General features: G+C 35.3%; 2 protein-coding genes and 1 pseudogene across 2 annotated transcripts; all 3 read right to left on the reverse strand.

The window, feature by feature from the left end:
* Nucleotides 1-3,029: 3,029 nt before the first annotated feature.
* Nucleotides 3,030-5,962, reverse strand: LOC115953864 (annotated as a pseudogene).
* Nucleotides 5,963-12,567: 6,605 nt separating this feature from the next.
* LOC115954224 (thaumatin-like protein 1) lies at nucleotides 12,568-13,980 on the reverse strand. Its single transcript, XM_031072134.1, has 2 exons — nucleotides 13,847-13,980; nucleotides 12,568-13,402 (listed from the first exon to the last, which is right to left on the reverse strand). Exons 1-2 carry the CDS (start codon nucleotides 13,899-13,901, stop codon nucleotides 12,723-12,725), a joined length of 735 nt encoding a protein of 244 aa, XP_030927994.1. The 5' UTR covers nucleotides 13,902-13,980; the 3' UTR covers nucleotides 12,568-12,722.
* Nucleotides 13,981-19,726: 5,746 nt separating this feature from the next.
* LOC115954225 (thaumatin-like protein 1) lies at nucleotides 19,727-21,032 on the reverse strand. The gene is made up of 2 exons (XM_031072135.1): nucleotides 20,913-21,032; nucleotides 19,727-20,559 (listed from the first exon to the last, which is right to left on the reverse strand). Exons 1-2 carry the CDS (start codon nucleotides 20,962-20,964, stop codon nucleotides 19,880-19,882), a joined length of 732 nt encoding a protein of 243 aa, XP_030927995.1. The 5' UTR covers nucleotides 20,965-21,032; the 3' UTR covers nucleotides 19,727-19,879.
* Nucleotides 21,033-21,837: the final 805 nt, after the last annotated feature.

Consider the following 21,837-nt stretch of genomic DNA (forward strand, 5'->3'; position numbering starts at 1 on the left):
AAGTATTTGTGAGTTAGGAGCTAGGAGACTTAGTTTCTATGCTTGAAATTAAGAACTCAGAAGCTTTTTCAGAACTCAGAGAAAGCTTAAGCAGAGAGGTTAAGGCAGAAACTTTTTTGGTGTAAGTCTTAGCGTGTTGTTGGTTGTTGAAACATTAATGGAGAGCTCCATTTATATTAGGGTTTGTTAGGAGGTTCTTGCTGTTTTGGGTAACAATCAGTTGGGTTTCTAACTTTAGCATTAAATGCTGATTAGCCTTGACTGATGGATTAAAGCATGCTTTAGGCTAATGATCTTGGATATGCTGCAACTAGAATTAGAGTTCCCTAGGGCAGATTGGACCATCCCAAGCCAGGTGTCAACCTTGGAGCCCTTGCTGAGAACTCTACTGAGATTCCCTTTGGTGCCCTCCAAACCACATTTCCCTAAGTTTCCCCATTTGGGGTTCATGTGCTTGGTTCATGAACCAGAAAATACATATTTTTAGTATGAAAATGAGCTGATTTTGTGTCGTTTCAGGAGCTTCACTAGTCTGGTCATGGCAGTTTTGGTTTCTTGACTAAGTGAGCTGAAGGAGAAAGAAGTAACAGCTGACTGAAGCTTTCTCAACTTTCCCAGCTTTTTGTCACATCACCTTCAACTTTATGTCACTTGAGAAATGATGGGATTTTAGATTGTGGAGAAATGATTCATCCCTTGGCAGACACGTGTCTGTTTTCTGATCTGATTAGACATGTTGGGACCTGATGGGAAGGGGTTTCAGCTGTTCATTTATTGCTGAAATTTGGCTGACCAGTTCACGTGTTCTTCAATTGCTGAGATTTGTGTGTGGGCTAGTCTGACCCAGCTGGGCTTTGTTGATAAGCTTACTTGGGCTTTGTTAACCCTACAAGATGAGTAGTTTTGTCATGGGTGATATTCATAGGCTTTATAGTTAGTTGATTATGGAAATAATAGACATAGTTCGCATAAAAATTTCGTGTAAGAGATATTCTTTTGAGAAATGAGTAATTTGTATTTCCCATGAGTTTGGGATTTAACAAATGTTAAAATAATATTTGAGTTTAATAAATATGTGCCAAAGTAGCATTTGGGCTTCATGAAATAGTTGCTAAAAGATTATTTGGGCTTTGCAAAAATAAGTGCCAAATTAGCATTTGGGCTTTGAGTATAAAGTAATTGTTTTTGCCAAAATGTCATTTTGGGCTTTGTAAGATAATTGCCAAATTAGTATTGGGGCTTTATGAAAGAATTGCTAAAATAATATTTGGACTTTATAAAATAGTGCCAAATTAGTATTTGGGCTTTGTAAGAATAGTGCCAAATTAGAATTTGGGCTTTGTAAAAATAGATGTCAAATAAGGATTTGGGCTTTGTAAAAATAGATGCCAAATAAGTATTTGGGCTTTGTAAAAATAGATGCCAAATAACCATTTGGGCTTTGTGAAAAATGATTTTGAGATTTTGTAAAATATTGCCTTGTAGCAACGGGCTTTAGGGGTGCCGTGTAGCAACGGGCTTTGTAAATAGTGCCGCATCGTAGCGGCCTTTGAATTAGCCACATCGTAATGGGACTTTTGGAATTTGGGCTTTCTTTGAGTTTTGCCCACAAGCCGAATGATGTTAGGCTTCGTGTGGGGATAGTGTAATTTTGCAGCCCAATTTTGGTAGTGATAGGATGAGCATATTTTGTAGAGAATTTAAATTGGATGATATGTGGGATATAATAGGCAATATTTGTGAGAGGGCCCATGGCAATTTATGGGCTTGGGTATGGAGTATTTGTGAAGGCTCAATAATATGAAGAATATTTGGGTAATACATATGGAAAATATTTATGTGGGTTTTAAATAATGTGTGGGCTCATGTGGGTATTTTGTGAGTAGGCCAATAAAATCAAGGCCCAAAAATTTGTACCTGAACAACGTGCATGCAATGATGAATGTCCATCTGGTAAATGTTAAAATGGGAGTTGGAAGGGCGAACAACATAAATGTAAGGATGACAGAAGCCTCCTGTGGGATCGTGAATTCGTGATACAAGGCCAACCCAGTTTGTTAGTATAGTATTACACAAGGACTTTTTATTGCTTGTTTTATTTTTTTACCCACTCTTACTGCATCATTGCTCATTAATTTGCTCCTAATATATATTAAGCTTAACAGCTTAGACCCTGGCTGTTAAAGATTCAGACTATTTTAAACAATAGTGAAGCTAGGATCTGACTTGGGGGGGGGGGGGGGGGGGGGGGGGAAGGGGGAAAAATTACATTTGACATCACATTTACGCATGTGCAAGCAAACACACACACACACATATAGTATTTGAGATCAATTTGCAAAATAACAATTCATTCATGTGTATATTAAGCAATATTTGAATACAAGAAAATTCAAAATAAAATAACATATTCATTATATTATTTATCTATTAGGGGTTTATTTACATTAAAAAAAAAAATCATTTTGAAATTGTAATTATAAAAATTGTTATATCAGGAGGGTATTGGCTTTGGTTTAAAAACCATCCTATTTATTAACCATTTATTTATATAATTTTTAAATGCATTTACTCTCTCTCTCTCTCTCTCTCTCTCTATATATATATATATATATAAAATATAATATAATAAATGCATTTAAAAAGTCACCAAAGAAAGAGAGGAGAAAAATCGAACAATATTAGATTATAAGTTAGATATGTGTTATGGTATCCATTTTGTTTTATTTTATTTTTATTTTTTAATTAATAGAGCTGGGCTAATATAGGATGGGCTATTTTGAGATGGCATAAGTGGGCTATGCTCTCAATCCTTCCATGAAAGGAGCTGCTTGTATTGTGCAAACGATTTTATAGCTTTTCATCATTAATAATAGCTTTACATTTTTACCTAAAATATGGCTAGACTAGTTAGTAAGTAAATATTAATAGATTTTTTTTTTTTTGTGGGGTGGGGGGCAATTGCCCACCTCGACTCCACTGGCTTCGCCCCTGATTTTAAATGTCTCGGTACAACATGAAAAAGCAAGTGAACGAGGATTCTTTTGTAGTATCCATTTGTTATGTATTATTCAAATAATTATTTCGTTGACACATACATACATGTGTCTTAGTACATGAAACTGGTCAGCTTCTTATTACTATTTAGAGAGAAGGGAACACATAATTCCTCTTCTTGATTCATGGACAGAAAGTGATAACATAGTTGGGTGCACCAGAGCAAGTAAATGTGCTGTTCTGATCATCATAAGCATAGCTATAAGCTTGACGGCATTGGTTCTCAAAGATCCGAGAATAGTTTGTGGGTGGGCAAGTTTGTGGAGTGTTATTTGCACCAGTGCAACAATACTGTGGCTGATTGAAAGCAGTACAAGCACTCTTGCAAGCAATAACGCTTCCATCAGACCCTTTCACTTGCAGCTCTGCTGGGCAAGCTGCATTCACATTGGCCAGACAGCTTGAGGCCTTGCATTCACCAGTTCCACCTTGTGTGGCTACTGAAACAGGCAAGTTGAACCCATCTACAAGACTAACATCATAAAAGTCCATTCCACCATCGGCGGCTATGTTGATTTCTACCAAAGAAGCTGGCGGAACTGCACCGTTACCATTGCATGAAACCTGACCAGAGCTACATTCTGCAGTAGCACAGCTGAACCTTCCGGAGCTGTCTGTGGAGCAAAGAGTTCGGGCCCAGAATCGGCCTTTCTATGGAGCTTGGACATCTATTGCTGAGGATGCTGTAGATGTTAACTCAAACCCAGTAGTTGATAATTGAGGTTTTGATCTGAAGTTAAGGTTCCTGGCCAGACGGTATATGGACAGTTGTTTGTGAAAGTTATTCTAACAGAGTGAGCACCTGCATGCAACATATATAAACCAAAATCCTTGTCATCATTTTGAAAATGAAAACAAAACCTGTATTGTAAGAAGCAAATATGTGTAGCAGATGCAACATTAATTCTAACGTGTAGATACACGTACGTATCATGATGATGCATGGTTATAATTCAACGGGTTTCAATTATTTTTAATTATCAAAAGTAAATAAATAAGACTCGTGATGAAAAGAATGTGCATGAACTCTATTCCTTCACGGGGTTTCATGACTTTATTTTTTAGAGATATATATTAGACATATTAGCCCAATGTAATAGGCCCAAACCCATTCCTGCTTATACTAGTAGTCTAAGGTTTAGTCGTCTATATATACTCATGTTAGGGTTCATTGTAACACAGGAGGTTATTGTACTACACTCTCATACAATAAAGATGTAGCCCTTAAGGGATTCCTCCGTGGATGTAGGCCGTCAAGGCTGAACCACGTAACTCTCGTGTTCTCGATGTTCCTATTCTATACTTCCTCTTCCGCATCTACTCTAGCATACACAACATGGTATAACACATCTCAATGCTAATATTTAACATGGTATCAGAGCCAAACTTCGTTCTTGGCATCAAACAAACATCTCTACACAGCAAAGAAGATTCACACGTGCATACCACCATCTGAAGTCACACATATTTCTCTGCTGGATCTAGACTCCACGGCATCTCGCAGCCACCATGGCTCTGTGCTGTGTTAAAATCCAATAAACTCAAGCAAACCCGTGACATCAATCTTAGATCTGTGCAAATCCAAGATTTGCCTGATGACACCAACCACACAGACGTTCCCCACGGCCTCTCATGAGAAAAACCTAGAAGTGCGGTCTCCACTGAACACTGCACGCGCCACCACGCGCTAGCGCAGTTTCTAGCGACTTCTCCACGCGCCGCCACCGATTTCACAGGGTCAGATCCTCTTATGGTTACACACGCCGCCATAAAGGCCTCGTAGCTCGCCGATCTGCCAAACCACCGAAGTCCGAGCATCAATATCCCTCGCACGCGCTTCCACGCACCTTCGAAAGTTCTAGACACGCGCCGGTGGAATAGAACACGCGCCGAAGAGCTGCTGCTAATGACGTGTGACGTCACCGATGACGTCACCTATCCACGTCAGCATGCCACGCACGCCCTAGTCCACGTTATCAGCCATGTCAGCAGTGTCGTCTCGTCAGCACCACGTCACCTAGTTGATTGTTGACCCGGACCGACCCGACCCGGACCACCTAGATCTGACCCATGAGCACTTTGACTGTTGACTTTGACTCTGGATCAGTTGACTTTGACTTTTTGCGTTGACCTTTGACCAAAAGTCAAAATTTCCAAAAGGGCCTATCTTGCTCAGTTTTTCGCGTAGATTCCGATTTTGGGCTCCGTTTCTTCATTTGAAGCTCCGAAATTGGTCAATTGTCACATTCTTCATTGTGGTTTTTTCAGAGGCATTCTTCAAGGCATCTCCAAGTGATCTTCTCATATTTATCCAACCTCAAGCCTTCATCGAGCTTCCGCCTTGAGTTTGAGGGAGGGTGTTAGAGATATATATTAGACATATTAGCCCAATGTAATAGGCTCAAGCCTATTCCTGCTTGTACTAGTAGTCTAGGATTTAGTCACCTATATATACTCATGTTAGGGTTTATTGTAACACAGGAGGTTATTGTACTACACTCTCATATAATAAAGATGTAGCCCTTAAGGGATTCCTCCGTGGATGTAGGCCGTCAAGGCTGAACCATGTAAATTTCGTGTTCTTGATGTTCCTATTCTATGCTTCCTCTTCCGCATCTACTCTAGCATACACAACATGGTATAACACATCTCAATGCTAATATTTAACAATTGCGTAGCCCATGTGATGATGAATGGGGCAAAAAAACTACCATGATTTTTGATGTTTTCGATAAAATGAATCATCCCGAACAAGAATTTTGTAATTATTTTGGGTGTATATCAAGCACTTCTAAAGGATGAGAGAGAGAGAGTTTTGGACGATGCAATGTGGGATAGTGATTAGTGAGGAGGCATACCAGATAGGAAAAAGAAGGCCAAGGTAGAGTGCCAGGGTTTTCATCATTGTATGATATCGTTGCTTTAAATTTGTGGTATATAAGAACTAAAAAGTATGATGAACTTGAATGTGGTATGGTGATAATAATCTGAAGAACTTGGTTGGGCATATATAAAAGCTTACGTGGTTGCGGATATCAATGCGGTCCATGCGGGGAAACTAGGCTTGGATTTTTTTTTTTTTTTTTGGTTGTTGTTGTTGTTGTCGTCATTTTCTTTGAGTGAAGGCTTGGACTTTTCAGTAGGAATGCTTATTGGCCTGGTGATCGTTAGAGTCTTTTATATGGCACCAAGGTCGCTATTTCGTTGGAGAAACATAAAGATCAAGGAACTTGGTATATTTACAACAACGGGTTCTCTAGAATGACTGTAATAGTATTATATTGAATTGACTTTTGTTTTGTGTTCAATTTAACAACGTGTGAGATTGAGACGAAGTAACCAGTCTAGTTCACCCATGACTTATGGTAGCGTCCATAGGTTTTCACTAGGGAAATTGAAGACAAACCTATGCAATCTGTAAGTCATGCCAACTCTAATTTATCTGATTTCAACGTGAATTTTTGCGAGTTGGTCGAACCTTGAACCCAGGCGGCTTGAGATGTTTTTGTGATTTTTGCGGATGAATTTGGAGTGAAAAAAATATTCTTTCACATTTGTTCATATAACACATAAAAGTAACTATGAAAAAAAGGAGGTGAAATAGTGGATGTGTAAGAACCAAAACCCTTTGGAGTTAACCAATTCGTAAGGCTTCTAATCCTAGCTCGGATCTAGTAGGTTCCTTTTTTAATTCCTTTTTCACCAAAATTATCTTGTCATAATTCAAAAAGTAAAACTAAATCATCGATATAGTTGCGATCAAAAACTTTTTTAATACATCCACATTCTAGAATATAGTACATTTTCTAGTAATGTTGTGGCATATTAACAACAACAACGGATTTGGCTTGAATCTAGTGTCCTATGCATTGAACATGATAGGATGCTACCATGAGTCCAAAATTTGCTACATCCCAATCCTTTTATTATAGCATATTTGGTATTTGGCAAACTAAACACCAAAAACCTCTCACATCATATGTTTTAAATGCTAAAAGTTTTAGTATTGACTAAGAGTACAATTCTAATAATAGAACTGTATTGATAGAAATGCTAAACCTTTAAATATTTTTTTGTTCTACTTTTCTCTCTCCTCTTTCTCACCTGTTTGATTCACTCTCTCAGTCTCTCTTTCTCTCTCATTCACTCTTAGCCTCTAAACTCTATTTTTATAGAATCATCCTTTCCTTTCACTCTCACCTCCGATCTCGCCGCCAATCTCTCCTTTAATCTCATCACCTCGCATACCGCCGATCTCGCTAAACGACTCTTGCCAACCTTGGCTAACTACTAACTGCACTTTGCCCAATTGTCATCGATCCCACCCAGCCTCCTCTCCCTAAGCTGTTCTCTCTCTCTCTCTCTCTCGCACGCTCGCGCAATGGTTGTGGTGTTTTTTTTTTTTTTTTTTTTTTTGTGTGATCATGGTGGGCTGATATTGGTTTTGGTTTTTTTTTTTTTTTTTGGGTGTTGCAATTGGCTGATATTAGTGGCCAGCGGTTGATTTTGTGTGGTGGTGGGGTGTGCTATGTGTGGTGAGGAATTTTGTATTTATTTATTTATATATTATATTGTAGGAGATTTTTAAGATTCTTTTAATGTGTTGTATATATTATTTTAATGTGTTGATTGGAAAAATATAATATCTAATGTAGAATGTATTGTAAAGTGGTATGTTAAAATTTATATATATATATATATATATATATGTTTAACTAGCATTTGGGGCATGGCACTGTTGATGCTAATGTATTGCTCTTTTATTTGGGTTAGAAGAATAGGTAATGTTGCTACCCATATTGCAAGAGCATTCACAACAAGGGTGTCAAATCCACTCAAAAGCTATTTTTAGCATCTTAAACCACAAAAATCATACTTTATCAAAGATCGATGCCATATCTAAAAGAATTTGACATCTTGCTACAATGAACTCTCATAAATGAGAGCTCACTGTAGCAACTTGCTATTATTTTTTAATGATTTTGTGGTGATTGGTTTTGGTGGTTGGTTTTTGTGGTGATTTATTATTATTTTAATGAGTTGTTTATATTATTATAAATGAAATGGTAAAAAATAGAAACTTTGATGTGGGCTGAATTGTAAAGTAAGTTGTTAAAATTGATTAAGTAGGTTTTTGAGTTGCTAAATGCTATATATTTTTTTTTCCTTGATGTAAATGCTCTAAGCATGCCTTAGGTTCTAGCTTGTCTTTGTGTTTCAATAAGGATAACCTGCCAGCTGCAGCCCTACCACTGTTTGTAAGGCAGACATCCCCTCCGCTCTTTCTGATTCCTTTTTATTATATGAAATTGAAGCCTATAATTGTGGAGATTTCGAGGATACTCTTATTTGTGAACTCTCTATTAATTCTACCAAGGTTATGTGGGAAAACACCAATGGTGGAATAATCGGTGCTTCGCTCTGCATACCCCTCACCTCATTGTTGATCAATTAGTGCATGTGTAATATTGTTAGATTAGCTGGAATCAGTCTTTTTCTTTTTCTTTTTCTTTTTTTCTTTTTTTTCTTAATTTTTAATTTTTATATAAGTGATGTGATGGTGCAAAACTCTCTGGCATGTTGCCTTTTAAAGTAGTGGACAAATTCATTTCTTTGTTCTTGGATACGACTCTTCAATACAAGTGTCCTTTATTGTGTATGCACATGTTTCAGTTATCTTGTATCAATTTCAAAACTATAAATTAAAGATTGAATGGGAAGAAATAAGGGACATACATACACCCCTACCAATACATACAAAATAATTATTTTTCGGGTTATGCTCTACAGAATCTACAGTTTAACTTTCAACTCTTTTTCTTCTTGAAGGCCAAATGAACTTAACCCAAATGACACAAATACATGAAAAATTGTTGTAATTAGAAACTTTGGCACGAAATCTGCCAACAATAAATATGATCTAATGATGCTTACAAAAATATATTTTCCCATACTGTAATTAATAAATTTGGATTTAGAATAGGTGCTTTCAACCCAAACATATATTTTCTCATTATGTAAGTGCACAAAAAAGGATTGAAGTGGATCAAAATAGACCGAATTGGACCAAATGGAACAAAGTGGACCGAACAGGACCAAACGGGACCAAATAGGACACCGAATGGGACTAAAGTAGACTGAATAAGAACGAATGAATAGATTAGGACCAAAGTGGACATAATGGACCGCATAGGACCAATGTGAAATGAAAAGGTTGAAGTGAACAAAATGGACTGAATAGAACTAATGTGGACCAAATAGAATCAAAGTGGACAAATGGACCGAATGGTCCGAATAGGATTGTGGTGAACCAAAATGGAAAGAATGAATCGAATAAGATCAAAGTGGGCCGAGTAGGACCGAAGTGAACAAAATGGTACAAAGTGGACAAAATAGGACCAATGTGGACTAAATAGGGCCAATACGGACTGAATGGACTGAATAGGACCAAAGTGGATTGAATAAGACTGAATGAATCGAATATAATTTTAGTGGACAGAGTGGACCAAATAAAATCAATGTGGAATGAAATAGAATTTTGAATATTTATTATTTTTATAGTATTTTTAGGGCTCATTTCTAATTTCTAATATCTATTTTCTTTGTATTTTTTTAACTCAAACCTAAAGATTTTAGCCTAAATATAATAAAATTTCATACTTTTCAACCCAAAAATTAAAGAAAAAAAGAAGAAGTTTTAAGCTAAACTTGAAAAAGGACCGAAGGGGATCGAAATTGACCAAGTGCACCTAATTAGATTGAATAGAAATTATTTAATTTTTGGGAGAATAAATTATCTTCAAAAAAAAAATTTAGAGAAAAAATTATACATCATATTACAATACAAAATTTTTTTTTATTCGAATAGTACGTGTAAATAAAAGCCACTATCATTCGTTGAAGCACTATTTATAGGGGTGGGTCAATGGGTTGTATGGTTTAAATTTCCATCCTTTTCATCCCTCTAGAATTTTTTTAACTTGTTTTAATCCTCATGCACGTTACTGAATTTTTGAGTTGATAAGAGCTGCCAAAATTCGAATTTGATAGGATGCCAGACACAATCGACACTAGTGTCCTAGGCAATCTCCAATTTTGTTGTTTGCGCAATCTTAGCTTGATTTTCTAATTTTTTTTAAGGATAATTACAAGTTTAAAAGCCAGTTTTTAGCTTACCAAAAAAAAAAGCCACTTTTTAGCAACTTACTAATAAGATTATTATCTTTACTAGACTTATCACACGCACTTTGGGCGTGCAATAATACTCTTTTTTTTTTGCTTTAGTGTTATAATGTTTAAAAGTTGTATATAAATAACAGTATATTTTTTCTTTTAAAGAAAGAGGTAAGATAATGTGAAATAATGTTTAAAAATGAGATAAAGAAAAGTAAAAAGTTGAAACCTAATGGGATATTTGAATTTATTGATTAGCATAAGAATTGTGATAAGTAAAACAAATTTGAATTTAAACAAAAGAAATATGATATATAAAAATTTGGATAACAAAAATTTTGGAATGTTTTAAAGAATTTCTTTTAAAAACAAATATAGAAATTTTGGGAAAAGAATGAGTAGTTTTTACGTGAGGTAGTGAGTTTTCTTTTTTGAAGAAGTAATTTTGTATTTTTTTTATAAAGATAACTGAAGTATTTGAATACAAATAGATAACAAATACAGGTAGGAATCAGACATTTGAATACAAATGAGTGGTGAGAATATCGGTTTTTTCCCCTTTTTATATGTGAGATAGTATTATACTTTTAAAATTTTGGAAGAAGTAATTTTGTATTTTTTTTTATAAAGATAATTAAAGTTACAATTATAATTATAGGAGATGGGTTCAAGTTACACCTGGTGTAACTCTTGTAAAGTTACACCTTTTTTACACCATAGATTTTTAAGAGATCTAACGGTTAAAAAAGACATCACTAAATGTTATTACTTTCCACTTTTGTCTCTCTCCTTATTTATTGTTTTTTAATTGATTAAAGGGCACTTGTCATTTTCAAGAATCTATTCATCCTAAAAGAGAAATTAAATAGATATTTGATGATAAAATTAAATTACTTTAAATAAAATTTATACAATTATATATACAATTGCTTCACACTCCATCGTTGTCTTCTTCTTCTATCTCTCTCTCATATGCCAGGACCTCCATGAAGGCTCTTATTATGTGTTCGATGAAAAGAAAAACTGAGAGCTTTACAATATATGCTTTTGAGATTGAGTCTTGACATGAGTGTTGGAGACAACACACATGTACAAGTGAATTGATGTAAGGTTTTTATATACAAATTTCATTGAATAAAATTAGATGTCTTTTATAAGGATTTCCGTGCCACTAGAAATTTAGGGGAAAGAAAATATTTTGAAAGACAAGTAGAGTAAAAAGAGAAATACTTGGATGTTCAAGTCCAACTACAATTGCAATTGACATGCATAATCCATCCAAATAGTCACTTCCAGTCTGAGTTAATGGCTATGCAAATGGGCAGTCCTGTCTAGTGGCTTGTCGTGGATTCGAAGTTGTCTTCGTCTTCTTCTGCAAATTTTTTTTTCCTTGCTTTATCTCTCGCTGTAATGGTTTAAGAGTTCTAAAATATCTAAACTTTTAATGAATAAAGGGAGAGAAAATAAAATGCCAGTATTAAATGAGTGAGCTGACTTTTTCATAGCATTAAATATTTAATAATGACATAATTATTAGTGAATTTTTAACTGTTAGATCTTTTGCAAATCAATGGTTTAAAAAATGTGTAATTCTTACAAAGTTACACCAGGTGTAACTTGAACCCATCTCTAATTATAGATAGGAATAAGACATTTGAATACACATGGACGGTGAGAATAATAGTTGTTTTTTTTTTTTTTTATCCTATTGTACATGAGATAGTATTACTGTTTTAACATTTTTTGCTTTTTTGTAGGAAAAGAAATTAAACTAACAGGTACGTTATTTCAGAATTTGTATGAGTGTATTTTGGTACGCCAAAAATCAAAGACGAAACAGGGGACTCCGCTTATTAATATTATAGATGGTTTTTAACTTTTAATTTAAAATAAGCCAAATTAAAGATTATATGATTTTATAAGAATTTTTAATTTCCTTCTTTGTCTGAAAATCAAACCATGAGATTTTGACAAGAACAAAGTTTTTCTTTAAACTAATTTAGAGAGAAACCCTTCAAAATTTTTATATATCTTTATATTGAGTGTGAATTTTGAAATCTAACCGTTGAATTACATGTTCTTATTATATCATTCATGCTTGCAAAATTTCAAAAAAATCGAATATATATATAAAAGAAGTTTGATGAGTTTCTCTCCAAACTAGTTTAGAAAGAAACTTTGATCTTTCGATATGCAACTAATTTCAATTAATTCAATTAAAGATAATCTTGCATGGGATCAATAGTATACACTATGAAGATATCCTTGCTTTGAGGGTGAGTCATCCGGTAAAAGTTAAAGGGGAATTGGAAGGGTGCACATATATAGTAAATGTAAGGATGACAAAAGCCTCCTGTGAGGATATTGATTTGTTTCGTTTTATTCAAATATTTATTTCATTGACACAAACATATATCTGCCTTAGTACATGAAACTTATCAGCTTCTTATTACTATTTAAAGAGAAGGGAACGCATAATTCCACTTCCTAATTTATGGACAGAAAGTAATAACGTAGTTGGGTGCACCAGAGCAAGTAAATGTGCTGTTCTGATCGTCATAAGCATAGCTATAAGCTTGAGGACATTGCTGCTCAAAGATCTGAGAGTAGTTTGTGGGTGGACATGTTTCAGGCTTGTCATATGCGCCAGTGCAACAATATTGTGGTTCATTAAAAGCGATACATGCACTCTTGCAAGCAATAACGCTCCCATCAGACCCTTTCACTTGCAACTCTGCTGGGCAAGCCGCGTTCACGTTGGCTGGACAGCTTGAGGCCTTGCATTCGCCAGTTCCGCCTTGTGTGGCTACTGAAACAGGCAAGTTGAATCCATCTACAAGGCTAACATCATAGAAGTCCATTCCACCATCGGCGGCTATGTTGATTTCTACCAAAGAAGCTGGCGGAACTGCACCGTTACCATTGCATGAAACTTGACCAGAGCTACATTCTGCAGTAGCGCAACTGAACCTTCCCGAGCTATCTGTGGAGCATAGGGTTCGGGCCCAGAATCGGCCTTTCCATGGAGCTTGGACATCTATTGCTGAGGATGCTGTAGACGCTAACTCAAACCCAGTAGTTGATAATTGAGGTTTTTGATCTGAAGTTAAGGTTCCCGGCCAAACGGTATATGGACAGTTGTTTGTGAAAGTTATTCTAGCTGAGTGAGCACCTGCACGGAATGTATATAACCAAAATCATCGTCACTATTTTGAACATGAAAATAAAACCTGTATTGTAAGCAGCAAATATAAGTAGGAGGTGCAACGTTAATTTTAGCGTGTAGATCACACGTATCATGATGATGCATGGTTATAATTCAACGGGCTGCAATTATAGGAACTACCATATTATTCTTTTAACTATCAAAAGTAAATAAATATGAGCCGTGATAAGAAGAATATGCGTGAACTCTATGCCATATTAGTGAGGTTTCATGAGTTTATTGTGTAAGTTCCCATATGATGAAGAAAGGGGCAAATCAAAACTGCCAGTGTGATGAATGACTTGTAGCAACCTAGAATTTTGTGATTCTTTTGGCTGTATATTAAGCACTTCTAGAGAGAGAGAGAGAGAGGGTGTGATGCTGTAAATAGTGATTAGTGAGGAGGCATACCAGATAGGAAAAAGAAGGCCAAGGTGAGGCCGTAAAGTGCCAGAGTTTTCATCATTGTATGATATCGTTGCTTTATATTGGTGTTATATAAGAACTAACAAGTATGATGAACTTGTGTGTACGTGGTATGGTGGTGAATGGTGATAATCCGAAGAGCTTGGTTGGCTATATATATATATAGAGGCTTATACGCGGTTGCGGATTTCAAGGCGGTCCATGCGGAGAAACTAGACTTGGACTTTTCTTCTTCTTCTTCTTTATTATTATTATTATTATTTGTTTTTTTGTTGAGAGCAAGCTTGGACTTTTCATTGCGACTGTATCATTATTTGTTACGTGTAGGAGAAGCATGTAGCTGAGGAACTTGGTATATTTTACAACAGCGGGTTGTCTAGAATGGCTAATAGCCTAATAGTGTTATGTTCAATAGACTTTTGTTTTGTATTCAATTTAACAACGTGTAAGGTTGAGACGAACTAATGGTAGTCCAGTTCTCCCATGACTAAAGGTTACGTGCATAGATTATTTACTAGGGAAATTGAAGACAACCCCATATGCGACTTGTAACTTAAGTTATGCCATTATTAATTTGTCTGATTTCAACATGACTTTCTGTGCACAGTTTGAACTTTGAACCCGGGGCGGCTGGAAATGTTTATGAGAGCTCTGCAGATAATTTCAACAGTAAAACTTTTTTTATTTGGAAGTAAAACAGTAAAACATTTTTGTTGTTCATATATTGAATATCCATAAATTGATAATGTAATTTTAAATTTTAAATGACATAATACCCTATAGGGCCTATACATTGTTAGAATCGAGACTTTTTCAGTCTTTAATGTTGAACTCAATAAAGAGTCTTTAATGAAGAACATTGTAAACGTTGAAGGCTGATCCTGGAATGAGTTTACACATATATATATATATATATATATATATATATATATGGTGGTTAATTGTAACTATGATTCTCATGACTCCCACTCTATTAGTCTAATGTCAACAAAAAAAAAAACACCATTTCTATTAACTCCATTCCAGTCCCTGGAAGGAAGAGGTCTGGGTTTGAGGGCTTCTTCTAATTGAGATTGAAAGGAAATGATCATAAGAATTGTCTAGTAGAGAAAATCTTATTTTGAAACAATCCTCGATAGTCCACCATGGATTACAGTATACAAGCCAAATATTGAGTGCCTAGCTATAAACTATATCATCTCCAGCATCAGCACCAATTTTTTTATAAACCAACTCGTACTGGCCCGATCATGTTGGGCTAGAATTATAGAATGATATCGCTTGGCTTTAATTTTCTCCTAGGTTGCCTAACAAACCCTCTCTCCAAGTCCAGAAGACCTCTCACTGCAATTTGGGCAGATGGTCTGATTCTCACTCTGTGACTCTACAAAAGTTTTTGATTGAAACTCTAAAGAAGTACACTGATAGAACTATTTGGCCCGTATAAATGGGAACATCATGTTGGTTATGTTTTAAAACTAATTGGGTATTTTCAAAGCTTAAACCCATAATATTTTGTTGTAAAGCCCAAGCCCATGCTCTAAAATTTTCCTTGGCTGGCGTGGGAACTTTTGGTAGCAAACAAAACCCTCAATCATTTCATATTTTCTTAGAAAACTAGTCAGCTGCACCTTCCCCTCTTTTGCAGAAAATACACAGCAACTTGCACATCAATGGGAAAGGAAAATTCCTTTATTTTTACCTTTCCCTTTTCACACTAAATCATCTTTAACTAATTCCTTTTTAAGAGCCCTGAGACTATCAAATTCTGCAGATATGAGATTAGTTGAAAACAATAAAAACAGATATTACTTTGATACTTTTGCTCCTCTGTCTTTTACTGAAAAAATTCTCTTGGGAATTTGTGACGAGTTCGAAACTCTATTTATGAGTGCACAATAACAAAGTTGTCATTGTATCCTGAAAAGCGATTGCTTGCGCCATCTGCACTAACGGATTCATTCCAATGGGGGCAAAATCGCTTGTTAAGAATAGCAAATTTAGTTTCGTGCCTCGATGATAAGTTTTACTTAATCCTTAATTTTATACGCTTTTGCACTTGTCTATTTTGCTTATAAGTTAATTTGAGCATATCTTGTTTTACTGATATATTATTAATATTGCTTTGTAACTTTGTTAACAACCTTGACAATTTTCAAACTATACTTCCAACACATGAATCAAGTCTCATAACGTAATAAGTAATGTTTGTTACACACATTGTTATAAACTCATTTTTTGAATTGAAATCGTGTTTTCAACTCAGAATTTTAGTTCAAACAATGTGTACATGTAACAAGGTTTGTATAACAATTTTTATCTTTATGTAATTTGAAAATTCTTTTCCACTTGGGGTAAATTAACCTAGACCTAGCAAATGCATCAGACCAATAGATTTCAAGTTCACCTGACTCAAGTTTAAGTATTTTGAGAGAATAGTAAAGTGATACTTCTTCATCTCACACAAAAGTGAGTTCCATTAATTAAATTCCTATTGATTTACCATTCATGTGAAAAGATAGAGTATCGCATCATAATACTCTTAAAATATCTAATGATTCTTTGTAAGCTAGTCAATTACCAAACTCGGCTGTACTTTTCAAGAGAGATTTTGATTAAGATTACATAATCAAGATGGTGTTTGGATTGGGTGAAAGCTGAGTTATATAATGATAGGACTCAATTGAATTTAGTTCTGTTACTCTCAATCTTGTAGTTCTTCGAGGGAACTAGGCCTCCATGGATTCTTCGAGGGAATCAACCTCCAATAGCATTTCAAGAATAACTATTCAATTGTATTATTCATCAATCAAAATCCTTTTACAATCTGAATTGAACCTTATATTCTACTTACTAACTAACAAGGTACAACACATTTCAGCCTTAACTAACTAACTAACTAACTACAACTCTTAATGCATCAACAAATATCCAACTACTTGTAACTAACTTTGTACAAGCATCCTTTACTTCTCTACCTCTCTGTATGTACAAGCCTTCCACTACCTTGCCTACAATAGCACAAATAATACACTTCCCTGCACTACACAAGCACACATCACTGCACTACCTAGCCACAGTTGTACCATATAGCAATGCACCCCAATCAAAGTCCTAACATTGCCCCCTCCTTTAAAGCACATTGCCCACAAAGTGAGGGTATTGATTCTGCAATACATGAAGAAATTCCTAAGTTGCATTAGCTGGAGATAAGCCTTCCCAATGAACCAAAACATCATTAGCAACCTTGTATCTTCTTAGTTGACATGGCCTTTGCTGCAAGATAGCCTTTCGTTCAAGAGTGAGATGGCCCTTAGCATCTATTGGTGGAAGTGTTGGAATTGGAGTGACTGTTCGGCACGAATACATGAAAATTTGTTGCAATTAGAAACTTTGGCATGAAATCTGCCAACAATAAATATGATCAAATGATGCTTACAAAAATATATTTTCCCATGTTGCAATTAATAAATTTGGATTTAGAATAAGTGCTTTCAACCCAAACATATATTTTCTCATTATGTAAGTGCACAAAGAGAGGATCGAAGCGGATCAAAATGTACCAAATTGGACCAAATGGAACAAAGTGAACCGAATAGGATTGAAGGGGACCAAATAGGACGTCGAATAGGACTAAAGAAGACTGAATTAGAATGAATGAACAAATTAGGACCAAAGTGGACATAATGGACTAAATAGGACCAATGTAAAATGAAAAGGCCGAAGTGAATAGAATGGACAGAATAGGACTGAGGTGAACCAAAATGGAAAGAATGAATCGAATAGGATCAAAATGGACCAAGTAGGACCGAAGTGGACAAAATAGGACCAATGTGGACCGAATAGGGCCAATACGGATTGAATGGATGAAATAGGACCAAAGTGGACTGGATAAAACTAAATTGATCGAATATAATTTTAGTGGACAGAGTGGACCAAATAAAACCTATGTGGATCGCATAAGAATTTTGAATATTTATTATTTTTATAGCATTTTTAAGGCTCATATTTCTAATTTTTAATAGCTATTTTATTTGTATTTTTTAACTAAAAACTAAGGAGTTTAGATATAATAAAATTTCATACTTTTCAACCCAAAAATTAAGGGAAAAAAATGAATTTTTAAGCCAAACTTGAAAATGGATTGACGGGGATCGAAATTGACCAAGTGCACCAAATTGGACCGGAGTGCACTTAATTAGATTGAGTAGAAATTGTTTAATTTTTAGGGAGAATAAATTATCTTAAAAGAAATTTAGAACAAAAAATTAGACATTATATTACAATACAAATTATTATTATTTTTTTTTACTAAAAGCCACTATCATTCAAAGAGGCGCTATTTATAGGGGTGGGTCAATGGGTTGTATGGTTTAAATTTCCCTCCTTTTCATCCCTCTAGAAGTTTTTTTGACTTGTTTTTTAATCCTCATGCGCGTTACAGAGTTTTTGAGTTGGTAAGAGTTGCCAAAATTCGAATTTGATAGGATGCTAGACACAATCGACAGATTCGACACTAGTGTCCTAGGAAATCTCCAATTTTGTTGTTTGCGCAATCTTAGCTTGATTTTCTGATTTTTTTTTTTAAGGATAATTACAAGTTTAAAAGCCACTTTTTAGCTACTTACTAATCAGATTATTATCTTTACTAAACTCATTACACGCACTTTTCGCGTGCAATAATGCTCTTTTTTATTTTTGTTTTTGTTTTTTTAGTTTAGTGTTATAATGTTTAAAAGTCGTATATAAATAATTGTGCTTATTTATAAAAAAAAAAAAAAAAAAAAAAAAAAAAAGGTAAGATAATGTGGAATAATGTTTGAAAATTAGATAGAGAAACATAAGAAGTTAAAATGCAATGGGACATTTGAATTTATTGATTAGAATAAGAATTGTGATAAGTAAAAAAATTTGAATTTAAACAAAAGAAGTATGATACATGTTAGTGTAGAAGGATGGAGATTTGCGATAACTATATAGAATTTAGACAACAAAAATTTTGGAATGTTTTAAAGAATTTTTTTATAAAAATAAAAAAATTAAAAAATTAAAAAAAAAAAATACTCATTCTTATTCCAAAATTTCTATGTTTTTTTTTTTTTTTAAGAAGAAGAAGTTGTAGGGTCTCAATTTCGGAGCCCAAACCCAAATTATATGGAGTCTTGGTTTAACGAGCTCAATACAATGAATTTGTAGAGAATGGGTTAGAAACTTGAACCTTAGCGAATCAGACAATCAACCAATAGGTCTGGATGATAAAGAAAAAAAGATGACATAGATTTACTGAGAAGAAATGCCCTCAAATTGTATCCGAGGAGACCCCCATTTCATCCATCCACCCCCCCCCCTCTATTTATATTGTCTTCTCCCCCTTTCCACCGTCCACATGTAGATTTAGGCTGATGGTGATGATATTTGTCCCATCAACCCCATCCCAGAGTCGTTGGGAGTGGTTGTAAATGCTAAAAAGTAGGGTTCAGCTAGTTGCAAAGCACTTAATGTAGTAGTAGCAGTTTTTCCTTAGATATTTTTAGGCCTCCCTTTGTCCTTTTCTTTCTTAATACTTATCCTCTTCCATGGAGTGTTCTGGAATGTCATTCTTAATGACAGACCGTCCCCTTTATCCTTGGCCTTGCCTGGCCGAGGAGGAGTTCTTCTTTAGGCTAGGTCCCTAGCCCAACATATACATTGGTATAGGCTCTCTGGTTTGTCTCCCCCACAGAAGTAATTTTATATTTTTAAAAAAAAAAGATAATTGAAATATTTGAATAAAATTAGATATCAAATATAGGTAGGAATCAGACACGTGAATACGAATGAGTAATGAGAATATCTGTTTTTTCCCCTTTTATACTTGAGATAGTATTTTTTTTTTTTTTTTGCAGTATTCATTTGATGCGTTTTATTTAAATAATTATTTGGTTGACAAATACATACATGTGCCTTAGTATATGAAACTTATAATCAGCATCTTATCACTATTTAGAGGGAAGGGAACACATAATTCCTATCCTTAATTCATGGACAAAAAGTGATAACGTAGTTAGGTGCACCAGAGCAAGTAAATGTGCTGTTCTGGTCATCATAAGCATAGCTATAAGCTTGAGGACATTGCTGCTCAAAGAACTGAGAGTAGCTTGTGGGTGGACATGTTTCAGGCTTGTCATAATCGCCAGTGCAACAATACTGTGGTTCATTGAAAGCGGTACATGCACTCTTGCAAGCAATAACGTTCCCATCAGACCCTTTCACTTGCAGCTCTGCTGGGCAAGCCGCGTTCACGTTGGCTGGACAACTTGAGGCCATGCATTCGCCAGTTCCGCCTTGTGTGGCTACTGAAATAGGCAAGTTGAACCCATCTACATTGCTAACATCGTAATAGTCCATTCCACCATTGTCAGCTATGTTGATTTCTACCAAAGAAGCTGGCGGAACTGCACCGTTACCATTGCATGAAACCTGACCAGAGCTGCATTCTGCAGTAGCGCAACTGAACCTTCCCGAGCTGTCTGTGGAGCATAGGGTTCGGGCCCAAAACCGGCCTTTCCATGGAGCTTGGACATCTATTGCCATGGATGCTGTAGATGCTAACTCAAACCCAGTAGTTGATAATTGAGGTTTTTGATCAGCAGTTAAGGTTCCTGGCCAGACGGTATATGGACAGTTGTTTGTGAAAGTTATACTAGCAGCGTGAGTACCTGCATGCAACATGTATATAACAAACTCCTTGTCACCGTTTTGAACATGAAAAACAAACCCTATCTTGTAAGCAGGGAAAATAAGCTAGAGAGCACCATTTTAACATGTATTATCATGATAACGGTTTTAATCAACGGGTTGCAATTTGGAACCACTGTATTATTTTTATTTTATCTAAAAATATATAAATTAAAATCAAGATGAAAAGAATGTGCTTGAAATCTAATTCTAGCCCTCGATTGATTCCCTGTTCATTGGAGATCCATAGACTAATATGAAAAAGGGCTAGTGACACTGCAATGTGCTGATGCAGTGATGCATGCATATTTTAGAAGTAGATAGTAAGGCATACCAGATAGAAAAAAGAAGGCCAAGGTAAGGCCGCAGAGTACCAGAGTTTTCATTATTGGATGATACAATTGCTTTAAATTTGTGGTAAAAACTAACAAGTATGATGAAATTGAACGTGGTATGGTGGTGCTAATCCGAAGAACTTGGTTTGGTATAAATAAAGCCTTATACGCGGATTTCAAGGTGGTACAGTGCATTAGGCTTGGACTTTTCATTACGAATATTTATTGGCCTAGCGTAAGTCTTTAATTCGGCTTCAAGTCGGTGCTCTGCAACTGTGTCAAATTGTCAATATTGGGTAGGGTAAAGTAGAGGGACTTTGTATTTTACAAGTGGGTTGTTAAATGTAATACCATTAGTGGTGCGACTATTATGCTCCATCGACTTATGCATTCAATTTAACGTTTGACTTTTAGACGAAGCAACTAGTCTAGTTCATTATGACTAAAGGTTATTTCCATGGATTTTTCACTAGGGAAATTGAATACAACCCTATGCGAACTCACATAAGTTATTCAACATGAGACCCTGTACAATGTATGGTTTGGAAACGAGGTAGCTCCGTAGCTGGAGATATTTACGAGAGTGCGGCAGTTGAATTTGGAGTGAACCAATTTGTAAGGCATCCAATCCTAGCATCTGCTAGGTTCCTTTTCTTTCTTTTTAACCAAAAAGATCTTGTCATAATTCAAAGAGGGAAACCGAGCCATCGGAGATAAAAGACTTGCAAATACATTTAGTGTCTAGAATAGTACGTGTTCTAGTAATGTATCATTTTGTTCATTACCAGTCATTTGATAATAAATGCAATCTTGTCAAGTGGGAGACATCCATTTAATGCGAAGGTAACATTTGTCAAATTCAAACGTTATTTTATCTAGTTCGTCAAACATATTTCATTATACAATAACTGATTCATTGACTTC

The sequence above is a fragment of the Quercus lobata genome, chromosome 7 (genome assembly GCF_001633185.2).
Source record: "Quercus lobata isolate SW786 chromosome 7, ValleyOak3.0 Primary Assembly, whole genome shotgun sequence".
Taxonomy (NCBI): domain Eukaryota; kingdom Viridiplantae; phylum Streptophyta; class Magnoliopsida; order Fagales; family Fagaceae; genus Quercus; species Quercus lobata.